The sequence below is a fragment of the Convolutriloba macropyga genome, chromosome 15 (genome assembly GCF_964194025.1).
Source record: "Convolutriloba macropyga chromosome 15, txConMacr16.3, whole genome shotgun sequence".
Taxonomy (NCBI): Eukaryota; Metazoa; Xenacoelomorpha; order Acoela; family Convolutidae; genus Convolutriloba; species Convolutriloba macropyga.
This window is the reverse complement of record NC_134482.1, coordinates 48,071,239-48,087,657: the sequence shown is the minus strand read 5'-3', so window position 1 is coordinate 48,087,657 and position 16,419 is coordinate 48,071,239. Positions and strand designations below refer to the sequence as shown.

Below are 16,419 nucleotides of genomic sequence, written 5' to 3'. Positions count from 1 at the left end.
GTTGTGTAAAATGGGGTTGAGAAAATGAAATTGGTTAAATTGTCATGTAACCTTCCCATTCATTTTGTCTCAGTCTAAAAGTACCTCACAGAGATAAAGCAAACGGAACGTTTTTTATACAGCATAACTTAATTTTAAAGTCATTAAAGTATACTCACGCTAAATGATCTGTAATTGAAAAAAATCAGATGTTATTAAAAACTTTTTGTCATACTACTCTGATAAAAATTATACAAAAGTTGTTGAAAAATCTCTGAACTCAACCTACCAATACTAACGCAGAAAAGTCATGAAAAATTTGTTGCAAAACTTGTTGCAAGCAAATTTCAAGCAAAGCGTTTGCAGCAAAAGTTGCAATTAATTCACAGCAAGATTAAATTGTAGAGAAAGATCAGTGTGAAAGAAGACGTCTATCTACGCAAAAAATGCACAAAATTCGAGAGAAAAAGAAACAGAATTCAATCAAAAATTGACTTGATCATGTGAGATAGACAGAAATATTTTTCAATGTCATTTTGTCCTCCGACAAAAAAAATCGCCCAAACACGCATCAAACAGCCAATAAGTTGGAGAAAAGAAAGATACTTAAGTAGACTAGAAAGAAATGTCCTCAAACAGTTACAAGTGCCTTACAAATTAAGTTCGAGTACTTGAAAGACCCTTAAGCCACATTATTTGATTAAAGCTTACTATAGAACATAAAAAGAGCAAAAATGCATTATAAGGAAATAAATCCGACACAGTGAGGAAATTTTCAACTATAGCGCATCTTTCAAGCCCAAACAAAGTCAATCTTAAATCAGGCTAGAAAATTAGGTAAATACTGAACACACGAAGAAGTAAATAACATCTAATTTTTAGCCCCACAAAATTTGTAACCCGTGATATAAAAGTTCACGCGGAAATAAGTCTTATTTCTTCTTCTATACCTCCTGCTGTGGATATTTTCACCAAGTGAATAAAATAAACAATCGAGCACGGAGGAAAAATCACATACTTTTGAACTGAAAACTATCTTCATACAAATGGAGATTTGATTGAGGTCAACTGATCAATCTCAACGGATTAAAAGCAGCTTCTATTTGAATTATGTCATATTTTTTTGCAAATTCACAACAGGTCGAATTATTTTTTACCTTTATACGGGGAAAAACATGCTGTTTATGCACCTGATTACAATCTACCGTTTTTTGGGAGCGCTAAATTTCGCCGAAAAAACGCAAGATAGTTTCAAGAGATAGTGACTCTCCCGTTCAAAGACAAATTTCCAGTGCCACTCAAAATTTTCTAGCAAGATTGTGTCGCCCGTTAAATCAATGTTCAAGTAATTATATATGTTTTCAGATCAAATTGTTATTTTTTGCAATTATTTTTGGTCACATCGGCAAAAAATGACCAACTTTGTATAATTTTGTTCATTCAGTTTAACTATACCGTTCAGTAGTTTGTTTTTAGGATTTAGGCAATTCAATTGAATCCATTTGCTGTGCTATCTATGCTGAATTGAAATACAATTTACGCAAATTATTTTTAGAAACTGATAAAAAATTTCTTCATAGAAGACTCTTGTAACATGAATGACAACATTACATGAATGTTCCATGAATATCAAGCAACAAACTTTTTATAAAAAATCTGGCTAATTTTCTACTAGATAGACTCGATCTGAGGCTATGTAGCTACGTAAAATCAAATATGCTTTTCTAAGGGCTAGATATTGAACAACCAACATTATGCTGAACAGAATCAAAATTATGTTTTTTATAAACAAAGAATACGGTCTCAAATCAATTCAAAAATGCTTCAAAATTGTAATTGTTGCGACCAGCTATTTTTTCTCCTCATTCAAAGTCAAGATAACAAATTATAAAGGTTAGTTTAGATTTATTTCAATAAAATAATTATTCATTGATTGAAACGGGAAAAGCCATTTCTTTATTGATAAAGAATTCTGATTTCAAAAGAATACTTTCTTTTCAATTTCTAAGTCGAACTAACGATTATTCTACATGTCATCAGCTTCAGCTTATTTACGGACCAATGTAGGCAATTAAGATATGTGGTTGATGAAGATAAGTGGTTTTGAGGTTGATGAAGTTCTCATCAAAATCTCGTCACAAAAATCTTCAAAAAAATATTTTGTACACCATTTTGGTGCCAATTTATAATAAAAATTTCAACTCCAAATTTCATACCAATTTTTCCCGTGGAAACTAGTGAGCTCTTTGGTAACTATAATTTAACTTTGAAATTTAATCTTGTAAGTTGAGGATTTTTTAATTAAAAAATGAGTTCAATCTCAAATTAGATCAACAATGCTTAAAATTTGTAATTGTTGCGACCTGCTATGTTTTTCTCCCCACTCAAGGTCACGATAACAAATTACAAAGGCTAGTTTAGAATTAAATCAAAAAAATAATTATTCATTAATTGAAACCACTTTATTCATTAATTGAAACGGGAAGAAAGCCAAAAAACGGATAAAAATGAAACGAAACGGCCTACGGTTTTTCTTAACTGACAAAGAATTCCGATTTCAATAAAAACTTTCTTTTCAATTTCTAAGTCGAACTAACGATTATTCTACATGTCCCCAGACACTTCAGCTTATTCACGGATCAATTTAGGTAATTAAGATAGGTGGTTGATGAGGATAGGTGGTTTTGAGGTTGATGAAGTTCTCGTCAAAATCTCGTCACAAGAATCTCTTAAATAACTGTTTTGTACACTACTTTTGGTGCCGACTTATTATAAATAATTCAACTCCAAATTTCATACCAATTTGTCCCGTGGAAACTAATGAGCTCTTTGATAACTATAGCTTTGCAACGTTGGAACCACAGTTGACAAAAATATGTTCGATTTAGATTAGTGGCTGACAGAAACCACTTGAAATTTAATCTTGAAAATTGAGGATTTTTAAAAAAAAAGAATTCGATCTCAAATCAGATCAAAAATGCTTAAAATTTGTAATTGTTGCGACATGCTTTTTTTCTCCCCATTCAAAGTCACGATAAAAAATTATAAAGGCTAGTTTAGATTTAATTCAATAAAATATTTATTCATTAATTGAAACGGGGAAAGCCAAAAAATGGATACAAATCAAACGAAACGGCCTACGCTTTTTCTTAATTGACAAGGAACATTGATTTCAAAAAGCTATCTCTACAATTTCTAAGTCGAACTAACGATTATTTTACATGTTTAACTGCTCAGCTTATTCACGGATCAATTTAGGTAATTACGAAACAGACGTACGTGATTTAGCATGTAATCGTGATTGAGGTTGACAAAGTTCTCAAAAAACTTTGGTCAAATAAATCTCTAAAATAACTGTTTTGAAGACAACTTTTGGTTCAAACTTAAGCCAAATAATTAAAATCCAAATTTTATACTAATTTTTCCCGCAGAACTTATGAGCCTTTTTGACAACTATAGTTTTATTGCGTTTGAAAACTATCCAGGATTTTTCGGTTTGTTCCCCCCAGCTTAGTGGGTGCATATTATTTGCACCCCCCATATTTTTACGTAATGATATACTATGTAATGACACCTGCTGTGTATCTGGCGGGGGTGCATAGCGTACTGGGGGAGGGGGGGGGGGCGCAAACGTAAAAGATCCATTATCCAAAGAAGGAGTTTTGCACCAAAAATTGTCTAAGATTTGTTCGATCTAGATTAATGATTACAAGAAACCTCATGAATTGTCACTTCAAACAGGCAAGGGATTTCATGGAAAATCTTATCTTGAAAAAATGATTTAGGATTTTTCAAAATAAGAATGCGATCTCAAATCAGTTGCAAAATGCTTGAATTCTGCAATTTTTGCGACCTGCTATTTTTTTCTCCCTATTCAAAGTCACACACGGCAGGTGTGTTTAATTAGAAGTGACAAATTTATGGTTTGATTTTATTGAGAACAGACGTTTTCAGACAACGCCAATCAGAACCGAACCAGTTTTGTCTTCCAGCAACAATACAATTTTATCCCTTTTCATAATTATAGAGCAGAATTCGACTACTACCCCCTCTTTTGAGGTAAACACAACTGTTTAAGCTAGCTAAGCGGATTCTAAACGTCGCTAAGCTGAGCAAAGTCATAAAGTGAAGCATTCAAACCAGCTATCAATTATTGGCTCGAATGAGATCTTGTTAAAATCAACAGACTCTTTTTAAATTTGCAAAATTTGGCTACTTGCAAGCACTATGTGATGGATGATGTAATGAAATGACCAAAAAATCTTTGACGACGTTTCAAAATTCAAAAATAGATTTTAACATTAAAAATTGTAAATGAAAACGACAAAATTCTGAGCAGCAATTTTAAAATAAAATACAAATTTTTGCGCATAAAAATGTAAAAATTCTGCGGAAAAGTTTTCAAAAATTTTGTTTTTGTTAAACAATAATTTTATCATTTTTGAACATTTTTTTATTTATAGAGTTTTTGAAATTTCTAAATTAGAACGAAATGGGACTGGAATATATATATATATATATATATATGAAAAATTGCATTCCTTAAGCCACATGAAAGCATTATTGTCCAAGATAGGTCAAAGATTAATTGAAAGAAAGAGGTTCAATGCTAGAAGAGTCAATTATATCAAACCCTAACATTCCTATTAAAATTATGTAGCTTAGCATAACAGTGTCAAAACACAATTATTCCAAAGCTATGCGCGAAGTTTAAATTTGGAACCTAAAAAATATTTGAGCCGTCCTTTTTACAGAAAATTGGAATCAACTGTAAAAACTAAGTAAAAGTAAATTATGATTATTTGCGATGTTATTAAAAATCGTCCATAAGTTTTTTGTTGCAGCTTTCAAATAAAGATCTTTGTCAAATAAAAAGTGTGAATCTTGTCTCGTCAAATAAAAAATGTCAATTGTTGTTTCATTTAATTTCCTCTGTAGCAGCAAGTTTCCAATTCTCGTCACATTCAATGGGTGATTTAAAAATTAGAGTTACGGAAAAGCAGCGACCACATCAAAAACACTCCCGTTAAAAGCATCTCCTTTGCGGGCTGTCCAAGATGGAATGAAATTGTAACTTGGTCTGATTTTGCTTTCAGGTATCAATTTCTTCTCTTCGAATGGTGAAAGATCTACAGACGAGAAAGCTGCGACAAAGCGAACCCTGATTCGATCATTTCTTACGATTCCGTCTCCTCAACCGCGGGAACTGAAAGCATGGCCACCGCACAGATATATTGTTCCGGTTTTGCTATACGGGCAAAAATCAAGTAATGTTTTGAGAAGGGCTATGAGAGCTAAGCTTGGATATGCTCATAATAAAAACAGCAAGAGAGGTTGAAAAGTTGAAAAAATTAAATTCCCATTTTTAACAACAAACTCATATCTTAAGTTCGGAGAGAGCACCGTTGATTTACTCCTATCGAACCAATCAGCGTTACTATCTCAGCAAATTTCGGGGTCTTTTGTGGAATTTTTCTTTGTAAGAACTACCTTCGGAATAAAATATCAACGAGAAAAACAAATCTATCGACACATATAGAAGTGTTAGGGTATGGCAGAATTTTCTCGAGCATCGATAATCAGTAACACCAAAGTCTAATTGATAGGTATTGTTACCAATTCATCTCTTATGTAAAAGTATCAGTTTTTTTGTTCAATAATTTCTTTTCTTTCCATGTTACGGATTAGCTATTTATGCTCATCTGAGTGGTCTTGGCAGTTTCAACTGTTGAGCTATATAAATTTTGCTTATACTACGCAATAAAACGGTGCTGGTCCAAAAATGATGAAAAAAGCATTGTTTCATTTTATCTGAGCAAATTAAAATGCGTTCTATTTGTAAATCATTTTTTGAAAAAAAATTTCCACAAAATCTTAGTTAAAGTTGGGTTTCTCAAAATTTTACGAGAATAAAAAAATGAAGAAAGATGAGCTTTCTAAACAGCTGCATACTTAAATGACAATATCTATTAGCTTTTTGAATATATATCTGGCATATTCTTACAATTGTTAGCAGAAACCACGTACCAAATTACAGTACAGAGCAGAAACATTAAAAATTTAAAGTACCCATTTTTCCTCGGTCTTAATCGTTTCTTATGACGTCTGTGGGCGGTCAATATCATTTGCTGAGATAAATAAAAAATTCGATTAAGAGTTTCGAGCAACTGAATAGGTCACGCTTCAAAAAAAACTTTGCCGACCAAGGAAGAAAAGGTTGTATTTTTTGAGTTATCACTTTTCCATGCAAAATAAACTTCAAAATTTTATAAGAAAAATACTATTTGACGGGGTTGCGAGTATATGAGCGTGCGTGTGTCTTTGTTCGTGTTTCAACGTGAGAGAGAACGAGTTTTTTGACTACCTGTTTTCAAACACAAACAAACACGTAATGTGAGTGCGTAATTGGGTTAAAATTCTGACTTGTTTAGTATAATTTGAGATGGTCTTTTTGTAATAGAAATTTATGGGTTGGATCAATTTCTTCAGCTGTCGAATGGAAAGTGGGGTCGAATGGAAAGTGGGGTCGAATGGAAAACATTGAAACGAGTTTATATTCAAAATATACGCCTACATTATATTCAATTAGTCCTAAATGCTTAACAATACAGAATTAGAGTTATACAAAAATGTTACGAAATGATATATCATTGCGAGATGCTTATAGCCGCTCCCACTAAGCTAGACAGGTTAAATTGTAAACCTGTTCACACCTGTCAAAAAATCAGCCATTCGTGTACAAACAATCCTTTAAAAATGACTACTCGCATTCACTGAATTCATCAGCATTTTGAGCGCAACAAAAGCAGTATAATTTCAAACGAAATTTATATTATATCTACTATTCTGGTCAAGGAAAACAGTTGTACGATGTGTACCCTTTTAATGTACTGGAAGAAAGTTAACGAGGCACGAAATGAATTGATATGTTTTGTGTATGTTTGCACGTGTTGCGTGTGTGTGTGTCTGTGTGTGCGTATGGTGTGTTTGTGTGTGTGCGTGTGTCTGTGTGTGTGTGCGCCTGTATGTATGTGTGTGTGTGTGTGCGTGTGTGTGTGTCTGTGTGTGTGCGTGTGTCTGTGTGTGTGTGTGTGCGCCTGTATGTATGTGTGTGTGTGTGTGCGTGTGTGTGTGTCTGTGTGTTTGCGTGTGTCTGTGTGTGTGTGTGTGTGTGTGCGCCTGTATGTATGTGTGTGTGTGTGTGCGTGTGTGTGTGTCTGTGTGTGTGCGTGTGTCTGTGTGTGTGTGTGTGCGCCTGTATGTATGTGTGTGTGTGCGTGTGTGTGTGTCTGTGTGTGTGCGTGTGTCTGTGTGTGTGTGTGTGCGCCTGTATGTATGTGTGTGTGTGTGTGCGTGTGTGTGTGTCTGTGTGTTTGCGTGTGTCTGTGTGTGTGTGTGTGTGCGCGCCTGTATGTATGTGTGTGTGTGTGCGTGTGTGTGTGTCTGTGTGTGTGCGTGTGTCTGTGTGTGTGTGTGTGCGCCTGTATGTATGTGTGTGTGTGTGTGCGTGTGTGTGTGTCTGTGTGTGTGCGTGTGTCTGTGTGTGTGTGTGCCTGTATGTATGTGTGTGTGTGTGTGCGTGTGTGTGTGTCTGTGTGTGTGCGTGTGTCTGTGTGTGTGTGTGTGTGCGCCTGTATGTATGTGTGTGTGTGTGTGCGTGTGTGTGTGTGTGTGTGCGTGCGTGCGTACGTGCGCCTGTGTGTGTGTGCGGGTGTGTGTGTTTGTGTGTGTGTGCAGATTATCTCCGATAGAGGTCATGATTTGGCGGTGATTGCTATCCTATGGTTTGTGTGGTCTATTATGGTTATGGAATTGAAAATAGCAGTGGTTGAGGTGGGTTAAATAGACCAGGTGAAATCAATAAGTTCGCTGTAGTGATTTTATGAGTTTATTACTGACCAAGACCAATTAACTACAAAAACTGCTTCATAAAAACGTCCCCTCACTCCATCCCTTTTTTAAATCTTCCCATAAACATTATTTGCTAAATGGAACCACAGTCCAAAATGAATTTCAAAAATGCGTCTCAAATTAAATACTCTTCGGGATAAAGTGTCATAAATATTGATTAAATCCAGGTTGACGCACCACCTCAATAAAAGGGTAGATAGCTCAAAATATTCTTTTAAAATTAAGTCCAGCAACACAAAGAAATTGAAACAAGGTACTGAAAGAAGTATGACAATTAATTCTCTTGATCTCGGTTCAATTTTTGAACACCTGAAATTAAGCTGAACGCAATTATACTGTCAAAACAATTCACGTTGCCTGAAGTACAAAAATAGCACATATCGTTAGTTGAACAATTTTTGTTTTTAGTACAATTCGACAGTCCAACAATTTGTCCCCAAAACTTTCTGCCTGAAAGAACTTTTCATCTAAAAGGCATATATAGTTTTAAGAAGTACAGATTTTTTTAAGCAATTAGGAGGTTACATTTGGTCATAAATATAAATTTGAGAGCACCGAAATTTATGATATGGAAAAGAGGTCAATTATAAATTAAGTTAGTAACATATTGGACTAAAATGATGTTGGGTAATCGTAACTAAATACTTCGAGTTCAACGAATGATCTGAAATATCTCCCAGAAGAGTTTCAACTGGACAATATAAGCCCCCACCCCCCACCTGCGAAAAAATGTCCGTGAAAATTTGTCCTCGCAAACACTTCATAGCGATGTGAGGTCTAACCCTAAAATTAAACGGACTCAAAGCAAACGTTAATTTGAATTTACACGTAATTGAAAAACAAATGCTACGAAACAGAAAAATATCACGCGGAATTCAAACATTGAAAGCGTTCATAACATCAAAAATTTAGGGTTAACGAAATGAACAAAATATTGGGGTGAATTTTTCCATTAGGGGTTTTCAATTTACATCTGCCCAGATTTAAGCCTCGCATTATTATTTCTAAGGAGGATTTTGGAAAACATATTTTTACTTAGTCAGGGAACATTAAAAAAATCGTGACATTTTATGTGGCCCACTGATGAAATATAACTGTTGAAGAAAAGCAAACTTATTATATAATTTTTTATTTAAAGCATTCTTATTTTCATAATCTATTAATCTGTTACGAATAAAACAATAGAGAACAAAAGCTATAAATCACAAATTAAATTTAAGAAGAATTCAGAAATGAATTAGACTTAATCAGGATGATATGACATATCATACCACGTTTTATTAGAATCATATTTGAATTTTAAATAATATCAGCTTCCAAAGCTTATTCATAATCTGTTTCCTTTTATTTGATGATGACTCAGACTCTAAATTCTGTTATTCTTATACCAAAATAAAATTGAAGCTTATTAAATCAAGTAAAAAAGAAACCGTTTATAATCAGTTATCAATGCAAGATTACCATAGAAATTGACCATACCCTGAGGGTCACGGACATACCTTAGCTGTCGCAGGACTTATGAAAGATATGAACCTATCAAAACCGAACAGAATATTGTAATCGACCAAGTTAAATTAATTTGAGATATTTTTCTCACCTAAAAGAGGCCATCCTATTAATTTTAGCTACCTGAAACTTCGATAACCTGAGATACAACACCGATTCATAAATATCTCTTCAGAACTACTTTCAAAAAATCATTATTGATTATTTTTTTATGCATCTTACACAAAGAATTACTTTTATTGAGTTCTAAATTGAGTCTCAAACGCTTGGAAAGACTGCAGAGATCATGTTTAAAATGGATAACTTGCAGTTCTGTTCTGGGTGACAAAGAATACGTTGAGAGCCTAATTCGAAATCGCCTATTGCCAGTCAGTTATTTTCTAATTCTTAACGACCTAATTCTGCTTAACAAGATTTTAGTGGGCTTAACTTCTATGAATGCGTCAGACCACTGTTAATAACTTTTGGTTGTCCAAAGACCAGATCAAGTGAAAAGTTTTTTATTGAAGCGAGAAAAACATTTCGGAAACGTTCTGAAGATAATTACTTTAATAGAGTAGCCCGATTCAATAATTCATTGTCTCAACTGTTCACTAATTCATTGTCTCAAGTTTTGCTAACTATTCACTACACATAAATCCATGTCAGTTTCGAAGAGAAGTGAAGAACTTTTTGGAAGGGGAGGCATTGAAAAGATTCAAATATAAAAGTTACCCTTCAGGATGGAAAATTTTCGAGAAATTTTAATTATTGAAACTTGATTTCTCCCCTAATCTGGGGACTACCAAGCTGGTTGTAACCATGTTTGGTTGAATTCAATATTATTATTATTACTATTATTATTATTATTATTATTATTATTATTATTATTATTATTATTATTATTATTATTATTATTATTATTATTATTATTCTTATTATTATTATTATTATTATTATTATTATTATTATTATTATTATTATTATTATTATTATTATTATTCTTATTATTATTATTATTATTATTATTATTATTATTATTATTATTATTATTATTATTATTATTATCATTATTATTATTATTATTATTATTATTATTATTATTATTATTATTATTATTATTATTATTATTATTATTATTATTATTATTATTATTATTATTATTATTATTATTATTATTATTATTATTATTATTATTATTATTATTATTATTATTATTATTATTATTATTATTATTATTATTATTATTATTATTATTATTATTATTATTATTATTATTATTATTATTATTATTATTATTATTATTATTATTATTATTAAAGCTGTCAACGTAACATTTCTTATTTCTAGTCAATGGGGTAGACGTACAGATTGATTGACAGTTTACAAAAAAATTATAAGGTGCGGTGAAATAAATTGGATCAAATTTGACCTAACGCTCTAAAAAACTTGTATATTATCCAAAAATATATAATGATCACCAATTCATAAAATATCTTCTCAGAAAAAATTGTTTTGCAAAAACGAAGGAAACATAACCGTTTAACGTCGAAAGAATTATTCCCGAAAAACTAGTTCAGTTCGAATCTATTGCAGCATGCTTCAATTGGCGGATAGGGGACTTATTTCCCTAAGGGTCTTCAGATGGCGTCATTAGAGGTTTATATACCACTGTAACCATTAAAAACTTCGAAATGAAAAAAAAAATGACACCAATTGCGGCAAAATTTTCATACGAATTCTCATATGAACTGCCACCACTTCTCTTATGATCAGCTGTCTATAATTGCCAACGAGAGAGAAAATCAGATCACGCAAAAGTCGAAGGCGCAAAAGTCACTCGAAAAGTCAAAACGTCAAGCATATTTTGACTCGAAAAGTCAAAATATAGCTTTTGAACTCCTCGAGCGCATTGGCCATTTTTCACATAATAACGTGCTATATAATATTTCATAATTTGTAAGTGGGTGTCATAAAAAAACAGGGTCTTTTTCCCATTATAGCCACCTCCCCCAGCTTAGTGGTTAGATAACCTATAGCCCCTCCCCCCAAACATGGTAATTATACCATAATGGGGGGCTGGGGTTATAATTTGACAGGGAGGGACAGAATAGATCGGATTACATTTTTTTTAAAATGATAGTGAATGGATATGAACAGATTTAAAATGCGATAAATTATTTTTAAAATATTAATTTAAAACTACTCACAAATGTTGGCAGAAGGCGCCATAGTATTCCTTTGCGCATCTGCAAACTGCCTCTTGTGACGCCGCACTGCTCTCGCATGTCGCTCCATTCTGACAAGGGTTCCTACTCGGGTCGCAAGGGTCCAAAAACTCACACCTAAATTACAATTATTATCATATACACTTGCGGCTCATAACTTTTAAGGTAAAGTTAAATTTAAATCCACCTTTTCTGTTTCAAACCCCAGCTTAGTGGGCATATAACTTTTGACCACGTTGCATGCCCACTAAGCTGGGGAGGGGGGGGGGGGCTATAATGGATATAATGGGAGAGACCCAAAAAACATTGGAGAGGGGATTGCGGGGGGGGGGGGGGGGCAGAAAAGATTTGAAATGTGAACTTCCGGTAAAAAAAGACTGATTGAAAGCATACAACAAATGCTCTCAATTTTCTGACAAACTTTGCATAGGGTGCGGTGAAATATTTTTGATCATTTTTAACCTAACGGTCTAGAAAACTCTTGTATATAATCCAAAAATATATAATGATCCAAAATGCATCCAAAATGAAACGCAAGTAATTCAAAAACAAAAAAGTCAGAGAAATTTGTCTCATCATTTTCGATACCCCTGAAAGCAAAATTGTTCTCCGTTTATTGTAATAGGAAATTGTAAAAACTCAAAAATTCCCATTTTTCATAAGAAAGGAAAAATTTGTAGGAAGTTTGAACGGATATCCTGGATAGAATTTTTCCTTTCATTATGACCTTAGCAAAGCTGCCGGAAAAGCGGCGTTTGCTTTGATGATTTTGTAATTTAAAATGTCCTCTATCGTAATTTTTTTCCTTTATTTCCAGCTGAATACGCGAATACTTTTAATTGAGTTCAAAATTATATTTGCTTCATTCTACTCAAATGAAAATTTGCTTCATTTTTCTATTGTATGGGGAAATAAATATTTCAAAATGAACAATCAAAGAATAAAGGCTTTACCTTACTCAAAAAATGGATGATTTTTAGATTATCTACGATAACAATAACTCTCTTACTGTCGAACAGTATTGCTCAGTGGTTAAAAATTACTGAGGAAAATGGGGGTAGGTTTTAGAGAAGGGTCTTTAAAAATGGTACTCAAAACTGATGATAAAAACAGCGCGTGAGTTTCGAATCGCCAGAAGTCAGCAGTACCAGAATATAGAACAATTACAGAAGTTCTTATATACATATAACCCAAGGACAGCGGAAAAAGCCAAGAATTTTTGATATTTTAAAACTTTCATAACTCTGCAGAAATCACTTCAAAATTAGGATCTTTCTTATCCCCCCTTTACCTACCTATCTCCAACCCACGATATTATAGCTCTGATTATGGTAAATTTTCGGTTGTAAGATTGCAGGTTCTATTCCCATTAAGCTTGGGGGGACTTGTAATAGGGAAGACCCAAAAAGTCTCCGTAACTCTGTTAATCAATTAGCTTACTGTGGCTGTAATCAGAATCATGTAAACTAGGCTAATCACGCTTTAGGTACTAATTATAATTTTTGAACAGGTAAATTAATGTTCAACCTTGGGGTTAAATTTTTGCAGTCAAACCAGATATAAATATACGAAGACTATTTGTTGATATTTTAATTCAAAACTTAACAGTTCAGGGTGCTGCTGTCATATGCAAAAATAACTTTCAAAGCCTGCGGTGTTTTCTTTCAGGTGTCAGGACAATTTACAAGATTCCATTTTACACAATCCCATTTTACCCAATCCCATTTTACCCAATGCCAATATACCCAAAGCCCTTTGATCTTTTCGTTCAATAATCCGATAACGAATTAGCAGTATCTGTCACAAGGATATTTCAATATACTAAAGCGGACAATATAATCCCATGTTCGGTTGCGATAATTCCATATAAAGTCCCACGGCGGTCCATTTTATCATATAGTCGACTAAATATTCGTTCTGAAAATGGCAGGTTGGGTATAATGGTATTGGGCAAATTGTCATGACAGCAATTGGAAGATTCTGTTTCGATCGGCTATTTTTTTGCAGCAATTATGAAAGATAAATTAAAGATACATTGGAAACCGGCTAGTTTTTTTTATCGAGTGCTAAAATCAATTTGGTCGATATGATCAATTTATCATCTTTCGAGAATTTATCTCATCATACTTAGGGTAATTTGAAATTGGGTATAATGGCATTGGGTAAAACGGCTTTGGGTATAGTGACATTGGGTATAATGGCATTGGGTATAATGGCACTGGGTAAATTGTCATGGAACTTTTTTTCCAGTTAGTTAACTAGTACTAACTAACCTGTCTCCATACCATCCAGAAGTACATTTGCACATTGGTTCTCCTGATTGTTCATCGATGTAACATTGACCTTCATTGCTACACAGAAAGCGTTCACAAGGACCCGCCTCTTCGCAGTACATACCTGTAAAAAAGCCAATGAGTAAAACCAGAAAATAAATGACTTAATTGACAGACGTATGCATGGTCTTTGTGTCCGATAATAGAAGTACCAGCCAGCCAAAAATAACCATCATAATTATTTCTGAACACGTATATTACTTTTCTACGAGCTGGTTAAAGTTAACAAGGGCTGGTTAAAGTTATAACTGCTGGTTAAAGTTAACAAGTCAAAAATAATATTTACAAAATTGTTTTATTTTTTACAATATAATATATTTCTGTCCAAATGATTCAACTCAAGTAAAATTATCCAATGACAGAACAGAAATGAAATCCGCCACTAAAAGCACATACATCTCTAAATTAAGAACAATTGACTAATGTTTTTTAACTCTCGTAATTACTGATTGCACGCAACTTATCGGCCTCGTTTCAATCAGTTAAAAATCCGATACGTATGAAAACAGTAGCCTTTTATGCATACAGGCTTACGTATATTATTTGGTAAACTGTCAAATTTAGTTTATAACTTTTTTATAACTGTTAAAACTTTGTGAATTAAGAGCACTTGCTAAGTCTCACAGAAGAAGAACCAACCAATAATAATATGGTGGAATCAATGAAAACAATATTCAACATCAGAAAAGATGATGCCGATATTGTTTGACCTTCTGATAAAAAAATCCAATAAAATCAGATTGAATTGCTACATATTTTTAGTCTGAAAATTTTTTAAAATTCTTTTTATTATACCTGAAGAGCATTTTTTCAATCCTTTTCATAAGTTTAAGGACCAAGAGTTTATGTTAGAAAAAACAAAATATTTTACATACAAAGATACGGAACAAAAACAAAAAACAATACAGGTGAATTTTCGTCACAAGTAAGATAATCAGTGAACTTGACAACAGTTGTGAAAAAAATCATCAACCGATGTCTAGGAGACGTTAGTGTTTACAGAACCTGTAATACAGGTATACAAAAACATCAACGAAAAATTAAGATCACAGAATGAGCATTCAACGAAAAAAGAATGAAATTATTATTATTATTATTATTATTATTATTATTATTATTATTATTATTATTATTATTATTATTAATAGTATTATTATTATTATTAATAATAATAATAAAAATAATAATAATAAAAATAATAATAATAATAATAGCAATAAAAATAATAATAATAATAATAATAATAATAATAATAATAATAATAATAAAAATAATAATATTAATAATAATAATAATAATAATAAAAATAATAATAGTAATAGTAATAATAATAATAATAATAATAATAATAATAATAATAATAATAATAATAATAACAATAATAATAACAATAATAATAATACTAATAATAATAATAAAAAAAAATAATAATAATAATAAAAATAATAAAAAATAATAATAATAATAATAATAATAATAATAATAATAGTAATAGTAATGATAATGATAATAATATTAATAATAATAAAAATAACAATAATAATATTAATAATAATAATAATAATAAAAGTAATGAAAGTAATAATAATAATAATAATCATAATAATAATAATATTAGTAATAATAATAATAAAAATAATAATAATAACATTAATAGTAATAATAATAATAATAATAATAATAATAATAATAATAATAATAATAGTAATAATAATAATAATAATAATAATAATAATAATAATAATAATAATAATAATAATAATAATACTAATAATAAAAAGGGTTTCTGCGTAATTGCAGTGGATGAGCATTAGGCCACAGCTTCATGCTCCCAGGTGCCCTTTTATTATTAAAAGTTTTAAATCATGTACCGGTAACAATGTTCCTGTATTCCTGTAATCATAAAAAGATAATTGATGCTTTCGTAAAATACGTACAAAATTTCTTCGAATGATCTCGCAATGGTTAGTAAGAATCATATGTGATCTCTTTATGGATAAGAGAAGTTTGATTAAAGTGAAATACTGAAAAAAGTTCAAAATTATTTTATAAACCTATCTGAAATAAATTGGTTGGAATATAGAAAACGTGATTTCAACAGAATTTCAGCTTCCAAACATGAACAATTGGAGCGTTTTAATTTCATTTTATTTTTTATGTTCTTGGCATTACTACTAAGAAACCAGAAAACCATAGGTGACAGTATGGATACCAAAGATCAAATGACTTAGTATAATTACTGAGATTTTTTTTATGGTGCTTAACCCAGGTTAAAAATTAATATAGTATAAAATATTAAATAAAGTTTAAAAAAGTGAAATTATCAAATTAAAATAGGTAAACAGAAAAATTTAGTTAGAAAAGCTTTAAAAGGATACTGAAAAGGCAGGCTATAATTGAATTATTGGATATCTATTTTAGCCAACTGACAGTTTTTAACCTCACAAACGCAATATCTGGTAAATGAGCGCAAAATCTGGTAA

At 31.6% G+C, this 16,419-nt stretch overlaps 1 protein-coding gene across 1 annotated transcript in view; it reads right to left on the bottom strand.

Moving 5' to 3' along the window:
* The window catches only part of LOC142354228 (uncharacterized), a 156,847-nt gene that overhangs the window by 68,541 nt on the left and 71,887 nt on the right, over nt 1-16,419 (bottom strand). The window contains exons 4-5 of the mRNA XM_075406479.1: nt 13,877-14,000; nt 11,586-11,720 (exon numbers count right to left, since the gene is read on the bottom strand). Coding sequence (XP_075262594.1) covers nt 11,586-11,720; nt 13,877-14,000 — 259 coding nt within the window. The remainder of the gene's footprint in view (nt 1-11,585; nt 11,721-13,876; nt 14,001-16,419) is intronic.